This window comes from Camellia sinensis, chromosome 1 (genome assembly GCF_055761805.1).
Source record: "Camellia sinensis isolate YWXY chromosome 1, ASM5576180v1, whole genome shotgun sequence".
In the NCBI taxonomy this organism is placed as follows: domain Eukaryota; kingdom Viridiplantae; phylum Streptophyta; class Magnoliopsida; order Ericales; family Theaceae; genus Camellia; species Camellia sinensis.
This window is the reverse complement of record NC_138961.1, coordinates 181,699,863-181,720,887: the sequence shown is the minus strand read 5'-3', so window position 1 is coordinate 181,720,887 and position 21,025 is coordinate 181,699,863. Positions and strand designations below refer to the sequence as shown.

At 34.8% G+C, this 21,025-nt stretch overlaps 1 protein-coding gene across 1 annotated transcript; it reads left to right on the top strand.

The window, feature by feature from the left end:
• The first annotated feature begins 4,350 nt into the window (after positions 1–4,350).
• LOC114310161 (putative caffeine synthase 4) lies at positions 4,351–10,416 on the top strand. Its single transcript, XM_028256070.2, has 4 exons — positions 4,351–4,635; positions 7,656–8,057; positions 8,643–8,915; positions 9,659–10,416. The coding sequence occupies exons 1-4, from the start codon at positions 4,555–4,557 to the stop codon at positions 10,004–10,006; spliced, it is 1,104 nt and encodes a 367-aa protein (XP_028111871.2). The 5' UTR covers positions 4,351–4,554; the 3' UTR covers positions 10,007–10,416.
• The last annotated feature ends 10,609 nt before the right edge of the window (positions 10,417–21,025 follow it).

Genomic DNA, 21,025 nt, shown 5'->3' with positions numbered 1-21,025 from the left:
TCGCTCGAGCGCAGAAAGCCTCGCTCGAGCCAACAATTCGAAGCTTCAGGTCTGCAACAGAGAAGCACGGTCGAGCGAAGAAACCCAAAACATAGTCTTCGCTCGCTCGAGCGAAGGAAAGCTCGCTCGAGCCAAAAAATGCAACCTTCTGGTCCAAAACCAGACACAGACGCACGTTCGAGCAAAGGAACCCTGGCTCGAGCGAAGGAGCTAAAACACAGAGCTCGCTTGAGCGACAAAAGCCTCGCTCAAGCGAAGACACCAAAATCTGGGCAGCAACCGTTTGTTTCTAATCACAACCAACCTGTTACAAACCTGCCCAACACATCCTAAAACTCATATACAAGGAATTAAAGGACGGAAAAGAAACATATACAACAACCGACATCTACGAAACCGAGTCCGGAATACAATAACCAATGGAGGGAAAACCAAGATCGCTATAATCTCACATAGACGTTTTCATTTTAAAAATAATTTTATATGAGATTTTGAAACTTTCATAATATTTAACTTTAAAATAATTACAATCTCACATTGAGAAAAGAAATAAAAAGTGAGTTATTTTACTTATATAAAGTAAATCTTATACTCTCATTTAATATTATAGTGTTGTACATGTTTCAATTCAAGATGGTTTTATGCTCCCATTTATATAAGCAAAATAAGATTTTTAGTGAAATGCCTTATAATCAATATCAATTTTTTTTTTATTTTCTTAATTTTAAACAATTAAGAAAATCTCCATTGGTTAGCTTCCATTTAACTTTTATTTTACAATCTCACATGGACGTTTTGATTTTAAAAATAATTTTGTATGAGATTTTGAAACTCTCATAATATTTAACTTAAAAATAATTACAATCCCACATCAAGAAAAGAAATAGAAAGTGAGTTGTCTCATTTATATAGAGTGAATCTTATACTCTCATTTAATACTATATTATTGTGCATGTTTCAGTTCGAGATGGTTTAAAATTTAAAATAAAATTTAAAAGTTTTAATTAATTAATTTTGTTGTATATTAATTGGTCTTTTAACTTAGCCGATTAGGCAGAATCATTTTCGGTTTAACTGATTTACTGATTTAACCACGGTTTTAGCAATTTTATCAAAATATATTGCTTAGATTTGTTTGATTTTAAATAAACTAGGATTGACCTTATTAAAAATTAAACGACTGAGATTGCTTGATTAGAAATGAACTTCCCATCCAAACAACTGTTAACTTTTATTTTACAATCCACATCAGGAAAAAGAGGAAAAAATGAGTTATTTCACTATATAAAGCTTATGCTCCCATTTAATATTGTAGTGTTGTGTATGTTTCAGTTGAAAACAGTTTAAATTTTAAAATTAAAACAAAATTTTAATTTTTTAATTAATTAATTTTTTGTATAAGTTGGTTGGTCCTTTGACCTAATCGATAAGGTGAACCGTTTTCATTTTAACTAATTTACTAGTTTAATTGCAACTTTAGCGGGTTTATGAAAATATATTTGTTAAATTTGTTTGATTCAAAATAAATTAAGGATTGACATAATTAAAAATTAAACGGTTAAGATTGCTTAATTCGAAATAAATTTCCCGTCCAAACAATTATTCACTTTTAAACAACTAAGAAAATCTCCAATGGCTAGCTTCTATTTAACTTTGATTTTATAATCTCACATCGAGAAAATAAGAAAAAAAAAAGTGAATTGTATTACTTACATAAAGTGAATCTTATACTCCAATTTATATAAATAAAATGAGATTTTTAGTGGGAAGCCTTATGATCAATATCTCATACTAATCTTTTTGATTTTCTTAATTTTAAATAATTAAGAAAATCTTGATTGACTAGATTCCATTTAATTTTTGTTTTACATAATATAAAAAAATTAAATATAATTATCATATTTTTATTAAATAATATATTATTTTATTCTATGCATAGCACGGTTGATATACTAGTGTATATTAATAGGAAAAATGACGAAGAGTGAAAGAAAATTAAAAAAAATGAAAATAAACTTTCAAAAAAAAGAAATTGAACACCTGGTGGCATGGCATCTGCATGTCCACCATGCTTTGTTTTGGTACAGACAATGATAACTGAGAGAGGGGTGCACGTGGAAGGTGGAAGGCAAGAAAACATTGGGAGCAAGCCCATGGTTTTTTATTAGGTTTTACTACCTAAAATGTTATGTTTCAGTGTAATTTGGTTCCAAAAAAATATAGAGAAAAATATAATAAAAATATCATAAGCTTTAGAAATTAATATTGATTAATAATATAAAGTCAAAAATATTTTTAATTTTATTTTATTTTGAATAAATTTTATTTTTAATATATAAAAGTACAGGGTTTCACATATTAATTTTATTAAATTCAAAATATTGTGAATAATTGTAAAAAAATATTTTAAAAAACTATATTATTTTTAATATATAAAAGTACGGGGTTTCACCTAAACGACTTGGATCACCATCCTGTAAGATCCACATAGTGGATTCTTGAAAAATATGGAGAAGATAAATTCTTGAGAGGAGCTGGTCCCATATATCACCTCTTTTTTCTTTTTTCTTTTTTTTTCTATCATTTTATATTATCACCTATGAAGTACGGGTACAGGTACAAGTACTGGTACGATACGGTATGTTGATACCGTAAAATTCAAAAAAAGTAAGGTACGGGTACAGCTTAGTATGCTTGCTAAAAAATATTTATTTTTAATTTAAAGTACTGCAAAAATTAATTAAATTGTTTAATTTGTTAAGACCCAACCTATAATTAATATTTAATGTCAAGGTATAAATCAAAATTAAATGTCGATATATTAAATAACTTACAAATTATAGTTTAATTTTAATATGATACTAATTATAAAACTAAAAATAAAAAAGAAATCTAATGCAAGGAGTTTTATCTCTGTAGTAGAAGAAAATATTGTTTTAACTGAGGTACGGTATGACTTGAGTATTTATTAGATACGTCCGGATACGCCAAAAATTAAGAAGAAAAAATTTAGGTACGTATTTCGTGTTCCCAGAAGGTATGCAGAAGTACCAAACGAAATACTATACACTGATAAGTACTCGATATAGATATAGTATGTTTTTTAAAGTACCCATACTTCATATATTACCACATATATGACGTTTTTTTATTAATCTTTATCTTGATTGTTTTCAATTAAGGTACCAATAAAACTGGTTGATTGCCAGTAGGTAAAACATCTGTATTTAAAATAAAAATTCTTCCGCAAGTTGATTGTTAGTAGGTAGTGACATCAATGAGTGATAAAAAACAAGAGATACAGGGTAAAGTTTGTACACGTACATATGCAGATAACAAAAAATTCCTACTACCTTGTTTGTAGGAAATCCTTTCCAAATTGAGAATTCAATAGGGTGCAATTGGGACTGGTACAATTCAATTGAAAGGTTATCTAAACTCAATCTAAGTTGTGTTGAGACTTGTCAAAATTTGAATTGTTAAATTGTAATTCAAGATTGTCTGCCTAAGCGCGATCCGAGTTAAACCCGAATTACCCGAGTTGTTCTAATTGTCCGAGTTGTACATGAATTTCAGTTTTGTTTTTTTAAGAAAATCATTATTAATATCAAAATAAATTTATATAATGTAAGAGAGATACTACTATAATAATTTTTACAATTTATAAGTGAGAATGAAAAATCTAAGATTTTGTATTACTTGTATATATAATATATATTCAATATGATTTAATAATTAAAATTATTTTAGTATCATATAGAAGTTAATAATTTATATGTATATTCAATATATATATATATATATAATTCGGGTTTTAGGTTACTCGGCTTGTTTGATATGTTTGTCCAAGTCTTCTCAATTTAATTCAGATTTTTGAATTTTTATCTAAACCCGTATCGAATTAAAAAATATCTTGTCTAAATCCTAAAAAAATTAGAATTACACTCGACTTACTCCAATTGAGTTCAGCCAAGTTGTACCCCTTGAATTTAGTGCTCCTAGAGCAAGTTCTATTTTATTTTATTTTGGTGGAACAGAACAATACTCGAAAAACACTAACTCGTTTGGCATGTAACAGTTTTAGATTAAAAGTTAAAAAATTTCTAACAAAATTAAAAATAAAAAAAATATTAACTTATACCAAAAAATCAAAAATTCTTTTTTCTCTCTACTTTTTGCTCATCTTTTCGTAAAAAATTTAAAAATCATTCCAAATATGCTAATTTTTTTAATTCATATTTTAACCAAAAAATAAAAAAATTACTAAAATAACCTGTTCCCAAACCGGGCCCACCTTCTTTCATAAAGGACAAAGTGGCCAACCACATCCGACTAATCGAAAATAGAGAGAGAACTGGCAGCGGAGTAGGAATTAGTTTATAACCACGTACCTAAAATTGAAGCAACAAAGTCGAGAGAAAAAAATAAAAATAAAAAAAATAAAATAAAAATAATAATAATAATAATAATAAAGGAAGATGCCATTGCAGTTGGCAACACACACAACCTGAGAGAGAGAGAAAGAGAGAGAGAGAGAGAGAGAGAGAGAGAGAGATGCTGATGGAGGTGAAAGAAGCGTTGTTCATGAACAGAGGAGAAGGAGAAAGTAGTTATGCACAAAACTCTTCTTTCACAGTAAGAAAATGTTTGTATATTTGTATAGTAGCATTACTCTTCATGTTCATGGTATGTCCAATTCTCACTTCTTTGAAAATTTCTGCTAACTCAACGATTGTTATGCCTTGCAATTTGTATCCAAGTTATAGTTTTTTTTATGAAATAACAGTTTTGAAGTTTTATTGGATTGCTAGTGTTAATATATTTTATGTTAGTGCTTTAGGCTTTAGATTAGTGCATTTACTTTCGGTTAGTAGATTCACTTTTGGCATGATAATGTTTGTGATGTTCTCTCCTATATATAACAGGGAGTGTACCTCTTTATTCATAACAACATTCAATACATTACTACATACATAATTGATTCTCTCTCTTTCCCTATATATTAATTATTGACATGGTATGAGAGCTAGGTTAAAAACCTAGTAATTTCGCTTCACCGGCGGGCGGCAGCCACGCCTTGGCCGCCGGACGATCAGAAAACTAAGCACACAACATGTCTGCCATACCTCCCTTACTTGTCTATGTCAAGTTGTCAACCTTCCTCTGGGGCCAATCAGCACCAGAAACAGAGAGCCATATCCTCTGATATCATCATCTAGGCACCATCATAACACATTGAACCAAAGTCACACAACCAATTTTCCTGCATTTGTCTTCCCTGTGATCTCCATGAAATGATCAATAGAGTATGATCAATACAGTAGCTGGCAGCAATGATTTTCAACTCCGAATCATATATCTCAGTTTCACAAACACTCGTCGGTGCTTCACCAGTAAACTGACACAAATCGGTTGTTCTCGTAGCTCCGCCCCCCCAAGAAAGTCCTCCAGTTTCGGTCCTCCGCGGCCGCTTCCGCCGCCGGTGAGTATGGACAGCTCAGTTGCACCTTCCAACAACGGCCACAATCGGTGCCGCTATGGTCTGCTCCGCCACAATCTCTGACCAAACGGAACATTATCTCTACCACATCCAACGGCTGGGAAACTGCCACGTCTGTGATGACAACTTTCAGACATTCTTCCGGCCTTCGCCGCCTTCTTGTCGGCTCCGGCCATCACGCCGACGGTTCTGCGAGTCAAACTCGGTTTGTCCGATCTCAACGGTGCTCCCTCCGACTGGAACGACCAAGCTGTTTAACATGTTGGAGATCATTTGTAAAACCATCCCTGGTTACAAACACACCCTTTGCAATAATTAGTATGAGTTCAGGAAAGGGGAGAGAGACTCCTGCAGAGTTCAATTTCGAAGAGAGTTGAATTGCCCACAACAGAGGATCCGTACCCTTTCCTGCCAATACCACCAATCTGTCTCCACCCACTTTGACACATTATTTTTCTTTTTCTTTCTTTTATCGTTTTCCTTTTCCTATATCTATACATATATATATATATATATATATATATATTTTTTTTTATTCTCACCAACACGGATATCAATCCTCCTTCCTTTTCTTTTTTTTTTTCTTTTTTAATCACACCGATCCACTGCCCAACCTTTATTTTCATTATTATAAAGCTTAGTTGGTCTAACTTCTAATTTCTTTTTTTTATTTATTTAATCACACTCATCCACTGTCTAAACTTTATTTTTTATTATAAAGCTTAATTGGTGCTCTCGATTCGCCCTGTTCCCCACTCCCTCCTTTATTATTTTTATTCATCATTATATATTCATCATCACTATGCTCATCAATTCATCACCATCACCATATTTTTTTTATTTGATTCCCTTACTTTTCACAAAAAAATAAAAAATAATAAAAAAATAAAAAAATAACAACCAACAACCAACAAACAAACAAACAACCACAGATACAACTTCTAATTAACAACTACACCAAACAGATTAACAATTTCTGATTAAAGTCATAATCTATAATCTGTTAGGGTATAATCTATAAACTGTTTTAACAGCTACACCAAACGGGGCCAATGTTCTCTCCTATATAACGGAGAGTGTACCTCTTTATTCACAATAACATTCAATACATCAATACATACATATTTGATTCTATCTCTCTCTTTCCCTATACATTAATTATTAACAGTTAGGTTGTGCCTTTTTTTTTCCACTCACTAAAATAATTGTGGATCAAACTCTATTCCTTTAATTTTAACTACAATAGGAACTGTAGCCATGCTACTAATTGGACAACTTCATAAGTCACTGACAATAAAAATAACTTGACGACTTGATATGAGTTGTTGATAGTTAAAAATTGTATCTTTAAGATAAAATGACGTAACAAGTCACTGATAATAGCATGATACGACAAGCCACTGATATGAACTGATTCATGTCACTTTATAATATTTTTGTCTGTGATTTTATGTATATTTTTAATGAATTTAACAAAAAAAAAAATCGATATTACAATGGATCATATGCGACATTGATAGAACTCCCGATTAGAGAATTACGAGCAAATTCTAAAACTCATATGTACTTAAAAGACTATAAATAGATCATCTGGAGTGAAATTGAAAAACGAAACTCCAAGACTTATATTACAGTTTTACAATTCAGTTACTCGGCTATTTTGTCACAATGTGCATATTATAATCACATGTGAAATCGCATCTTAAAAACATAATTTTAATAAGACATTACAGTATTGAAATCGTATTTTCAACATACCACGTTGGTGCCCTATGCAATGCTAGTGGATGGTTGGGGTGGTCATATCAAAATAAAATCATATCTTTAACTTGCAATTTTATATTGAAATTTCATTTTGAAAATAGGATTTCAAAAAAATGCACTAATTTGCTAAATGGTTTGAAAAGTGTAGTATTTTTATAAATAATTTTGTTTTTTCCAACATTTATAAATTAAAAAAAAAGGATAAGTAACAACACTATTACACACCAAAAAAAAATCCTTAAATAATAAAATGTGTTAACCTAATTTATTTTAAATTTATCATACATCATACAAGTTTAAATCAACACCATACACTTTAATACTTTAGTGATATTTGCTCGGATTATATAACTTTTTCTAGAACAAACTCAAAAGTTGTTCTCTCTTGCAGCAAAAAGTGGCCTCAATGACAATGCCAGTGCTAGAAAATGCAGTAGAAACTCTCTTCTCCAAAGATTTCCACCTTTTTCAAGCTCTTAATGCAGCGGACTTGGGTTGTGCAACGAGTCCAAACACGTTCACAGTGATTTCTACGATCAAGAGAATGATGGAAAAAAAATGCAGGGAATTGAATTGCCAAACACTGGAACTTCAGGTTTACTTGAATGATCTTCCTGGAAACGATTTCAATACCCTCTTCAAAGGCTTGTTGTCTAAGGTTGTTGTTGGTAACAAATGCGAGGAAGTTTCTTGTTATGTGATGGGAGTACCGGGGTCTTTCCATGGCCGGCTTTTTCCTCGTAACAGCTTGCATTTAGTTCATTCCTGTTACAGTGCTCATTGGCTTTCTCAGGTTTGTACATCCATTTGTTTCAACTAGTAACTAGTAATTAACCTTGTGCTTATTAGATTATCCTACGTTAATTCCCACCACAATATGAGCAGAGGAGTTAGATGTTGGTCGCATACTGTGATGGACACATGAATAATTTTCATTGACCATGCCATGCCACTAGAGAAAGATCAATATTTATTCTAACTGTATGACTGGTACTATATGTATTTATTTGTATTTGTTGTATGGATACATATAAAAGTTTTTTAAAAATTATAAAATTATTCAAAATATGTAGACTCAGAAAAATGGACAATATAAACACGTGTAAAAAGGTCTTTCTCCATGTCTTTCCCATTGTTTACGGAAAAATTTCATAAAGTTTGAAATTTTCATATGATGGGCTTGGTGCATGTGCCAACTTAATTAGGATGTGCTTCTTAACCAATGAATGATGCTTTGATCCTACTCTCTTTTTGTTAATGTAATATCATTGTACTGCTTGTATAAGTTGTATTACTTATTTCATATGACCCATTTGCTTTTGATGTGTAATAAGCTTGCACACTAACCATTTCAATGGTTTCTTTGGTGAAATAAAAGGCACCAAAAGGACTCACAAGCAGAGAAGGCTTGCCATTAAACAAGGGGAAGATTTACATATCAAAGAGAAGCCCTCCTGTTGTAAGAGAAGCCTACTTATCTCAATTTCATGATGATTTCACAATGTTTCTCAATGCTAGATCCCAAGAGGTGGTTCCACATGGTTGTATGGTGTTGATACTTCCTAGTAGGCAATCTTCTGATCCTTCGAGCATGGAGAGCTGCTTCACTTGGGAACTATTAGCTATAGCCATTGCTGAATTGGTTTCACAGGTAGCTTCAATTTTTAACACTTCTTTACCATTAAATGTCTTCGTTTGATGTTCACAAGCTCTTACATACCTCTAGAACACAATTTTTCTAGGCCTAAAAATGGTAAAACATGCAAACTATAAATCGAAAATTCCCTTAGGCGCCGTCCACAAAGGTCTGATTTCGCTTATTATATATATTTTTGTGCAAAATTTCTCATTTCTCAAAATTGGTTTCAATCATTCGTCATTACTCTCAAAATTCGTTACAGACATATATAAACTATTATTTAATTGAGTTAAAATGAAATAGTTATTAGCATTTTACAAAAATGAGTATTCTTTTTTGCTCTCAAAAAGCATTTCATATATATAAACTACGCTTCAATCAGAGTTAAAATGAAATTATTATGAACATGTTATCACATTGACTCATATTTTACTCTCTGAAGGTAAAATATTCATAACTCAAAAAACGTACTAAGAGTTTGGTGCTCAAACTAATTGGATTCTTAAAGCTTTCCAACTATTTCGAATCATGAAAACCAGAGTTCAAATGTGTCCAAAATTAATAATTTTTTGTTTAATTTTTTTCCCCAGCATTTTAAAAATATAAGTCATCTTGATGAGTTCTTTCCTTTAAAATGATAAAATCAATACTTATCCCATCATTTGTATATATATATTTGGCATAACACTACTCTAAAATTATTTGCTTTATTTATTCCTATCTATTGATTTTCTCTCTTTCCTTCGTGATAATAGGGATTGATAGATGAAGATAAATTAGACACCTTCAATGTACCTAGCTATTTTCCATCACTTGAGGAAGTGAAAGATATAGTGGAGAGGGACGGATCATTCACAATTGATCATATGGAGGGGTTTGAACTTGATACTTTACAGATGCAAGAGAATGATAAATGGATTAGAGGAGAAAAGCTTGCCAAGGCTGTCAGGGCCTTCACAGAGCCTATAATCTCAAACCAGTTTGGACATGAAATCATGGACAAACTATATGACAAGTTCACTCACATTGTAGCTTCAGATTTGGAAGGAAAGATACCAAAGAGCACAAGTATCGTTCTAGTGCTTTCCAAGATTGTTGGATAGTTTTTTAGTGTCGTGAAATAAATTGCAGTCCCCATCACATATATGCTACTAGAGAAGGAGCTGCAGAAAGCTCCCTAACTCTCTGTGGGGCTTTGGAAATGCAAATAATTTGTCTTTCTTTGGGTGCCAACCTTGTGAGGATGCTTTGTTTTGACAATGATACATCTTCTTTCCAAGCTATGTATATCTTTTTTGATCTAATAAAATTTTATCCTCTTTGCTGTTCAAAAAAATATATATATGCTAGAGGGTTGTGCCAATGTATTGCACAAGAAGATTTGAGATGGGTCAAATATAGAAAGCTTTTTGCTCTATATGTGGAGAGAGAATGTTTTCTAGATTTAAATCTGTGATACCCAAATTGTAATGCTGGGAAGAAATGAGAAGTTGAACATGAAATTTTAATTTCTTTACCTTATGTATGTATGGAATTAGTGGTTGTTTCCTAAAAATAATGTCTCCTCCAATTATTGTAATGCATTAGGATGGTTCTTACAAAGATTTTTTTGCCCTTTTTAAATCTCAAATTGAAATATTTATTCAATAGTATCAAAGTCATATATAAGCATTTCATTAATTAAATCATGACTGTGCATGTTAAGTGTATTTGTCTATGAGTCTTTTGAAAGAGAGAAAAAAAAATTAAAGAAACTCATATTCAGATGTAGACGAAACCACGTGATAAGGATTTCAAAGGTTAGAATTGATATATTTTTAAATGTTGATGGTTTAATTTGAAACAATTATGAGTTTCTTTGTTTCAGTGTCTCTAATGCTTTGCTACCTAATGGGGAACCTCTGCAATGTGGTAGTGTTGCTGGTTGTTCCTTCTTGTTGTTCTGGATTGTAATGATTTATTACTTTGATATAATATTCCATTGTTCACTAATACAATCGGTTGCACCTTTTTAGCTGATCAAAACAATTTCAAACAATTAAAAAGTTAGTATTTGCTTTGTTACAGAAGTCAAACTTTAGTTTTTTTTTTCTAATAATAATAATCTTAGCAAAAGATTAATAAAAATGAAATCCTGAATCGGAAGAGGTTTTGTTTGATATTTTTTCAAATTAAAAAAAATTAATCACGACAAGCTAGCAATTATATTTTTGAGTAATGCCAAGATATAACTAAATTTTTGTATCAAGTTTGCTTAGAAAATTATGTGTCATTACTATTTTTAATGTAATAGACCTCACCTCCACTTTCATTCATAGATCATTTTCATGGCCAAACATCATTCAAAGTTCAAATTCCAAATCTTTAATACAGTATGAAATGACCTATCCAGCAACAACAATTGCAAAAAGAGACAAAACACACATGTATGTGGGACCCACCCCTTGTGAGAGGGTTGTATCTCATTTTGTGTTTAATTTTTGTATTCTTAACATTACTGTTTTGATTATTTATTTATTTATTAATTATTTCTTTTTATAATGAAACCTACGCACGGTTGTAATCCTATCTACATATTATTGTCTTTTCTTTTTTTTTGTTTAATCGATTTGGATAAAAATTTAATTTAAACCTTTTTTTTTACTTTGTTTTGAACAAATTCTTACAAAATTGCATTGTGGGATAGAAAACTATAATGATTTTTCATCTAAAATAGCTCTAAAACATTAATCTAAATTTCTTAATTTTTTTTAATTTTAAAATTTAGTAAATACACATGTTAAAATTATAAAATCCTCAAAATAAAAAAGTAAAAAAAAAAAGGGCTTTTCTAACTCATTTCTAATTTGAAAGTAAAAAACTTTTAAAAGGAAATTTCAATGTAACTTTAGTCTTATATAATTTCACATTTTAAAAACATTTACTTCTAAATTTTTTGTTATATTTTTAAAACCTAAATAATACATGTGGCGTCTAAAAATTTAAAAACTTATTGGGCGTCAATAAAAAAGAAAATTTAGCTTGACACAGATAAAAAGAAAATTATATATGTGTGTGTGTTCAATGCATATTTTTACGTTGGGAAACACTATGGTGCACACATTCACATGGTGTGTATCATGTGCACCTTATAACTAAAAAAAAAATGGCATAATTTTAATTTTCTGAGTCATAACTTAAATATATATATATATATATATATCATAACTAAACCCAACATGCCCTACAAGAAAATGCATGTTTGGCGACTAAAATTGGCGACCAAACCAATTTTAGTCGCCAAAAACACCAGATTGTGTGACTAAAAATCTGCTTTAGTCGGCATTGACTAAACCTTTTAGCTGCTAAGTTATTTTAGTCGCCATATGTAGACACCCCATTTTTCACCAACCTTAAGACTCAGACGTCACCAACTGAGCGCTTGGGGATGTTGCATATTGTGCTCGTTCTGAGGTTACAAAGTCTCGGCTGAGAGCCTTGCCTTTAGGCTTCGGAACCTTTTCGTGCCTTGCCTCGGTTTGCGAACCAGGTCCCGTTTTCTTTATTTTCTCTTCATGAAGGGAGGGAGAGGTCTCGTAGACCATCTCTCAGTGGCCGTAGGTTACGTTTCATGGTCATAGGCCATTTTTCCCGTTTGGAGACCAGTTTTCGATTTTTCAGAGTCGTCGGCTGTGTGCTTCAGTTCGGGACCGCTTAACTACCTCCGTTTGCTCCAGTTTTTGGCACACACCTTATTTCCTCTCCTTAGAGGGACACTGTGGCCCGGGAGACCACCTTTGTGGTCGCACGCCACCTTTGATGCTTAACAGTCAGTTTTCGGGGCACCCGGCTGCGCGTTTTGGCCCCAGAACCCTCGTTTTGCATCTGTCTTGGTTCATTTTTGGCATGGACCCTAGTTTCATTGTTAGGAAGGTGGTAGTAGGGTGGGAGACTTGCCCTGGTCGGTCGGTTTTCTTGACAGGTAAGTGGTCTTCCTCACTTTTGAGCCACCATTTCTGGTCTCCCATACCACCACTGAGTTGCATTCACCTGGGAGACCACCAATCCTGGTAGGCCAACCACCTTTTGATCTTGACCCTTTTGAACTTGACCCTTTTGAACCTGGTCAGCCGACCAGGGGGAGTGGTCGGTCGACCACCTGAACTGGTCGGTCAGCTCTCTCCTTTTTTGTCTCACTGAGTGTAATCCAGCTGTGCCCGTTGGGAGGCATTTGCTCCATCCTCCAAGGTTTGACCCTCTTGTTTTGGCTTCTTAAAAAAACTTGGTCCTTTACTCTTAGCTTCTAAGAGAAGCTTGACCTTTTGTTTAGCTTCTTGAGAAAGCTTGACCCCTTTGGTCTAGCTTCCTCAAGAAACTTGACCCTTTTGGTTTAGTTTCCTTTAGAAGCTTGGCCTCTTTGCTCCAAGCTTCTTAGAGAAGATATGGACCTCCTCTTCTATAAGAGGGAGCCTCTCCCTCTTGAGCCAAGGTTGAGATTTTTGTATCTAAAGCTTATACACCTCTCTCCCTATATCTCTACACTTGAGCTCCAAAACTCCATAGCTCTTGCACCATTGCCCTACACCTCCAAGCACAACACCTCCACCATCACTCTAAGCACCTTGGAGCTATTTTTCTGAGGTTGAAAACTTGCTACATTGGTCCAGAAGCTGTTGGCCTTCTTCTCTACAAGGGTAAGTCTCTATTTCCCTCTTTGTAGCCTTATTTTGCTTCATAGTTTAGCTCTATTTGCAAGCATATTTAGGCTTTGTCATAAACTGAAAAAAGTCTTGTTTTGAGCTTCTAAACATGTTTGTTTAAGGCCATTTTTCTGTTGGGGGTCATCTACCCCCTTGCATGCTTCATTTCCTTTTGTTTTGAGCTATGCATTAGAGCATTTGTGTTGGCCTTGGTTTGGCCTAACATGTGTTTTTGAGCCTCAAAATCAGAGAGGGGTGACCCTCTCACCCCTTGTTTTGTTTACTAGCTTTGTTGGCCTTACAAAGGAGCCCCTTTTTGCATGTTTCAAAGCCATGTTTCAGGCCACTTTTTGTGAGTTTTGTGACCTGCATAGGCTCTGTCCAGAGCCCTTTTTTCCATGTTGAATGTCTATTATGCATGTGTAGAGTAATCCTCTTCAAGGCCTTCCAAAGGGGCCTTTACTTGCATGCTTCCTAGACTCATTTCAGGCCCTTTTCAGTGAGTTTTAGGGCCCTCATAACCTCTGGCCAGAGGTAGTTTTGCCATTTTGTGTGTCCATCATACATGTGTAGAATAACCCTCTTATTGGCCTTTCAAAGGGACATATCATTCTTGCATGCATTAACTGAGTTTCAGTGGGTTTTTGGTCATATTTTGGCATGGCATACTTTTGTTTTTGGTTGGTTTGGTGACCTCTCATGTGCTTCATATAGTTGTAGTGCAAATCATGGTTCACTAGCTTGTTTTGCATGATGTTTTGGCCGCCTTTCCTAGCATATTTTGGCCATGTCTTAAACTGATTTTGTGCATGTTTTGGACTGCCTTAGCTCTGTTTTTGGGTCTCATGGTCCAATGATGTTTGTTTTGCATGCCTGTAGTTCAATATCCATGCTTAACTTTGAGTTTTGAGGTCCATCGCATGCATATACTGAGGTATTTTCATGTTTTGGGGCCATTGCACATCATATTTCAGAGCTTATATGCATGTCATATTCCCATGGTTTCCACTCTTTAAGTGCATTAGAGAGTCGGGCTTGTATACCTCATTTACCGACCATTGCATGGGCTTGATTTGAATGCCTTCTGAGCCATCATTTTAGACCAATTTCCCACTGTCTTGGACCTGCCTAAGGTCTGTTTGGGGTTGGTTTTTCCATTTGTGCATTACTTTGTATACCTCTAGTGTAACGCACTTCACTAGTTTCGGTATTCGGGCCATTTAGCATGCATCGTGTGAAGTGTTTGCATGATTCGGGACCATTGTGTGTCATATTTCAGAGCTGGATCATGTGTCATTCTATGCCATATTTCATCCTTTGCCATGCTTTGTTAGAGTTGCATGTTGTGCCTTAGGCTCGGTTCTTTGCATTCGTGCGCATTTGCATGTATTTCGGTTGTCTTATTTTCATCATATGGCCACTGATTTGGGTGTGGCTGAGGTCCACTCATGTTGGTTTAAGTCCGTCTTGCATTGTGTATGCCATTTGGTTCATGTTGTTGCATGTTTCACTATCGCATTGTGTATGCTTTGATTATGCCTTTGTGTATGTCCATCTTCGTATGTGTGCATTGCGTATGCCATAAAGAATCATCTTGTATTGAGTATGCCATTGATTATTTCATAGCATTGTGTATGCTAGTAGCATGTTTGCATGTCATCCCTTGCATGTTTGCGTCATTCGGTGGCATTTGCATCTAGGTTGTATGTTAGAGTTGCATTCATGCATGCCATGCATATTGCATTGTGTTTGGAGTAAGGTTTAGTCCAAACACGGGAAATGAGGGACGTTTCGTACTCTAAGTGACGAATCGTGTCTCGATTCTCGGTCGCCAACACTCTTGACTATCCATGATAAAGTCGTTGGCTTTAGTTGCTTATATGTGCATTCATGTCCCATTAAGTTGTGAAATTTGACTCCTCGGCCATTATGCATCGAGATGCGTGATTGATGGCACGAGGATCGAGGACTACACTCCCTAGAGCTTGTGGAATGATAGGGAGAGTGGTCATGCACACATTTGTTGAAAATACATTGCCTTTTCTCTCTCTTGCCTTTGTTGCAGAAAAACCAGAAACTAGAGGTGGAAACTGGTCAGCCGACCAGATTTTCTGGCAGGCCGACCACCCTCTTTGGTCTCCACCACAAAGGGTGGTCGGCCGGAGGTCTCCCATGCTAATAACTGGTTGGTGGCCTTCCCAAGGTGGAGTTTCAACCTTCTGGAGCTTTGTGCAAGTTTCTGAGATCAATTGCAAACAAGGGTGAGGCGAGGCGAGGCATCGCGATGGAATTTACCGACAAGGCGACCCAAGTATGCATGCATCCTTCATCATTCGGAACAGAGATGAGGCAGTCCATTGCACGTAGCATAGCATGCTAGTTTACTTTTCTTACCTAATTCATTTGTTAAGTAATTAGTATTGTGTAATAATTCGTTATTTTATTTTGGTTGTGTAATATTCTTTCAGACCCTCCGAGAGAGGGCCAATTGTTGTAACAAGTGTGCGTGTGTGTGATGTATGTCTTCCAACCCCACGTCTTTCTCCCTTTTATTTACCAGCTTATGATGGTTAGATTAGGGCATGTTTCAATTAGCATACTTATGCTTGCATGTTTGCATCATTCATCTGTATTGCATGCACCGGGCTCAACGCATCATACTAACTGCATTGTATTCCAATTTCAAGTTGAATACGTGTTAGCTGTAGCATCTCATATGCCATTCTTAGGATAGCCGAGCCTATTTCTAGTTGCATTTTCCATGTGTTGCATTAGCCATCTTAACATGAACTAGGATCATGCATTGATTACTAACTAGTTTTTGTTTTGGCTTGGAGTACTCGGTAAGTGTTTATGCTTTAGCATCCTTGCATGCGTGTGAGTGACTGCCATGATAGCATGTTTACCATGAGGCTAACTGCTTATGTGATATACCTGCCTGAATGTCTGTGGGTGAAGGTTGGATTATCTGAATTAGAATAATGCATTGACTGTGAGTTTTAAGCCCACTTGAGAGTGGCAAATCATCTTGTTTTCTAAGCCCACCTGAGGGTGGCAAATTCGCATTTTAGCCTACTTGCGAGTAGCACCTTCAAACCGTTTTTCAAAATGAACATGAGATGTTTTGTTCCAATTCAGGCGATCCAATCTATATTTGTATGCTGTGTGCATCACGTAGTAAATCTAGGCTAATAACCAGAATAAGAGCACATAACGTTTTCAAAACTCGATATCATGGTTAGTAGAGGCCGATCTTTGATCGGGCGAGCGGGGGTGCTCATGAAGTGACCTTCCCCAATCGTACCCAAGTTCCCGAGCCGAGGCAACTTTGGTGATGACGGACACGTGGCCTTAGGCAAACGAGTCAGGGTTTCCTAAATTTCCCAAAATAAAATATTTAGGTGGCGACTCTGTATCTGGCAAAGCAGTCCATGTTTGACACTTCTTTCAGAAAATCTATTTTCAAAAACGATTTGCCGGATTTGGACTCTTTGATGATTCATCGGTCTTGCATTGCACTCCGCGAGATTAGATACAAGACCGTGACATTTGAGCCCTGAACTGTAGTGAGCCCAACGAACAAAATGGGATTTCCCTCCCGGGACGTTCAGGGACGTCTACACCATATAGTCTAATTGGCGACCAAATTTACCTTTAGTCGCTGTTTGTTACCAATTTAGGCTACTAAAATTTGATTTTGTCGCCATATAATTTCATTTTGTGACTAAACATTTTTGTCGCCAAAAAATGGACATATTTCTGATTACTTTTTGACGACCAAAGCTAGGTTAGTCTTTGTATATTCAATATTGCCGACAAATTTTTGAAGTTAGTAGCCAAAGAAACATCTTTAGGCGACCAATTGTTTGTCGCCGTTAAGGTTTTTTCGCGACAAATAGTCGTTTAGTCACTAAATCTTCGAAAAAAAATTTAGAGGGAAAATAATTAATTTTGGCGCCCAGTATATATATTACACACACACTTTTTGTTCTCTTTTGTCTCACACACCAACATCAACATACCAAACTCGTTCGTACCAAACCCGTTGCTCACCACCGGCGATCATCACCATCACAGGCCACCGGCGCTTGCCACCATGACCACTGCAAATCGGCGATCATCACCATCGCAGGTATGTTTCTGTCGTCTCTCTCCCTCTCTATCGATCTGGGTCTGTCTGGTTCTATCTATTTCTCGATGTCTCTCCCATCCCTTTCTCTCACGATGCAAGTAGGGTTTGACATCTTTTTTCCTTTCATTTTCCATTTATTTCGTAAACAAATTTTTAGGGCTTTTTCTGATTTCGTGAATGGGTGTGGTTGAAATTGTGGATTGTGGATTTGGATTTGGATTTTGGATTTTGGATTGTGGATTTGGATTTGGATTGTGGATTTGGATTCTTGATTTTGGATTCTTTTTCTATCATTTAAATGTGACTCTGTTTCAACGAAAATGCTCCATTTCTGAACTCTTCAATCCTGTGTATTACATAATTTCTAAATTCATTTTTTTTTATTTGGAGCTTTTTTTTTTTAATTACATTTTGGGGTTGTCTTATATTGCTCGACAGTTTGGGCATCTAACATATCTCTATCTCTACTCTTGCCTTTGGTTAATACTGTAACATGTTATATATATTTATAATACAACTTACAAATATTATATTGCCTTCCAGTATTGCTTTTGAATAAATAAATGACAGCATTATTCAGCTTAATAATCATATGCCTAAATTATTTCTTAAAAATCACAGTAAAGATCTTTGAGTACAATAAATGGAAATAGTTCTAAAAGATTTCTTTCTATCGTTTAAATGTGTCCATTAAAGTTCTGACCAACATATAACGGCAACATATTTTCAATAGATTGACAACAAACTGATATACATCCTATACCCATGTAAATAAAATCAACAATTACAAGAAGATGCAACATAATTATATGATGAAATTTTGGTTATTAAAGTATTCGTTAATAATTTAGAAAATGTTAAATATAATTTCATTCTTTATTGTATTTTATCATTTCTAGTTACCAGTGAGTGGTCTCATATGAGTCTCATTTGACTTATGTTTAGAAGTGAAAAAATAAAGTATGAAATAAGCTTACATATTTAAAAATTTATCTCCAAAGATCCAAGAAAATAAAACTTAAAAAAAAAAGAATTTGATAATTATATCATATAACATTAATTAGTGCAGTAAGAAAAAAAATAAGAAAAAAGATTGAGTCTGAGTCTAATACTATTATATATGTCATCATCAATAGCCACTCAACATTTGTCTCCATTAACCCCATGAAAGAAGACCAATGAATTTAAAAGCTATGGACAAATTGGCGAACTACATTAACCCCATGAAAGAAGAAATGATTTGAAAAAGTGATTATAAGACTCTAATATGTATAAAGTCGTGATTGAAAAAAAGGTTACAAATTTTGTCAAGCTTTTTGTCTCCAAGTTCAACGAAATCCAAGGTCAAAGGAAATATAATGCATAAGTTTTATTGCATACGAATAAATTTCAAAAAATAAAGAACTACCTTCGATGACTACAACAGAGAAACATATACATTATGAACACCTACCCCATCACGGCGTGCTGATGACCAATCTAGAAACACACTACGAAAAACTTGAGGTTTACACTGTCGTTGCTTTCTATAGTTGAAAATAATTTCTTTAAAAGTCAGCCTCAGTTGAGAAATCTGTGGCCACCACATAAGAAATTAGGATTACAAAGTGTGATTAATCAATAGCCTAAATACTCTCACATCTTTCTACTGCAAACCTTTGGAACTCCATAGAAACAATAGAGGATAATCTGGTCAATATGACGATTAAAGAACATGGCTGTCCTTTCACTCATAATTTGTTGAAAAAAGACGAAAAATAATCTCTCTGATCTAAAAGCTGTACCCTTTCAACCATACAGTTGATTCTAAAAGCACCTAACTTTACAATCTAAGTTGCACAAGAAGTTGCACTATGTTACTGTAGAATGGGGACAATAATAGAATGGCAATAGCCAATGTAAGGCACCAAACCATATTCTAACTACATTTTTTTTGTCTAGGCCCTCAATAGGCTTGAGCCATCTCTGTTGTAGACCAAAATGCCCTTATTAGAAGAACACGAAAGCCATCAGAAAGTAGAGAACTCATAAAGGGGTGCTAATCTATGTAAATATATCACATTCGAACATTCTAGACCAAATGTACAATGTAATTAGTAGTAGTTGTTGGGTTTGAATTTTGGATTTTACTAATTGATTATTGTAACAAGCCCGCGGGGGACCTCGCTACAGCTCGGACTCGACTTTTCGTAGTCACGGTTCTAAGTCTGAACCAAAGAGTCCAAATCCGGCAAATTGTTTTGAGAAACAGATTTTTTGAAAAAGTAGTGCCAAACATGGACTGCTTTGCCAGATACAGAGTCGCCACCTAAATATTTTATTTTGGGAAATTTAGGAAACCCTGACTCGGTGCCGAAAGGCCACGTGTCCGTCATCACCAAAGTTGCCTCGGCTCGGGAACTTGGGTACGATTGGGGAAGGTCACTTCGTGAGCACCCCCGCTCGCCCGGTCATAGACCGGCCTCTACTAACCATGATATCAATTTTTGAAAACATTGTGAGTTCTTATTCCGGTTATTAGCCTAGGTTACTATGTGATGCTCACAGCATACAAGTATAGACCGGGTCATCTGAATTGGAACAAAACATCTCATGCTTGTTTTTGAAAATGGTTTGCTACCCGCAGGTAGGCTTGAAATGATTGATGATTTATTCCAATTCAGATAACCCAACCTTCACCCACAGGCATTCAGGCAGTTATATCATATAAGCACATAGCCTCATGGTAAGCATGCTATTTCATGGCAACATTCACACGCATGCAAGGATGCTAAAGCATAAAGCTTACCGGGTACTCCAAGCCAAAACAAAAACTGTATTAGAAATCATGCATGATCCTAAGTATACAGAAATGCCGAATGCAACACATGCAAAATGCAACTATAGCAGGCTCGGCTATTCTAAGATGGTATATGAAATATTACAACTATCATGTATTCAACTTTGAATTTGAAAGTACAATGCAGTTAGTATGATGCGCCGAGCCCGGTGCATGCAATACAGATGAATGAATGCAAACATGCTGTCATGCTGTATGCTAATTTAAACATGCCCTAATCTAACCATCGTAAGCGAATAAATAAAAGGGAGAAAGACGTGGGGTTGGAAGACATACAACACACTCACGCACACTTATTACAGTTGTGCCCTCACTCGGAGGGTCCGAATAAATATACAGTCCAAATATTACAGTCCCCAAATAAAAGAATATTACAGTCCAAAAATATTACAAAACTCTGATTAATTAATGAATTAACTAGAAATCAAATAAAACTGGCGTGCAAGCCAGGGACTGCCTTGCTTCTGATGGA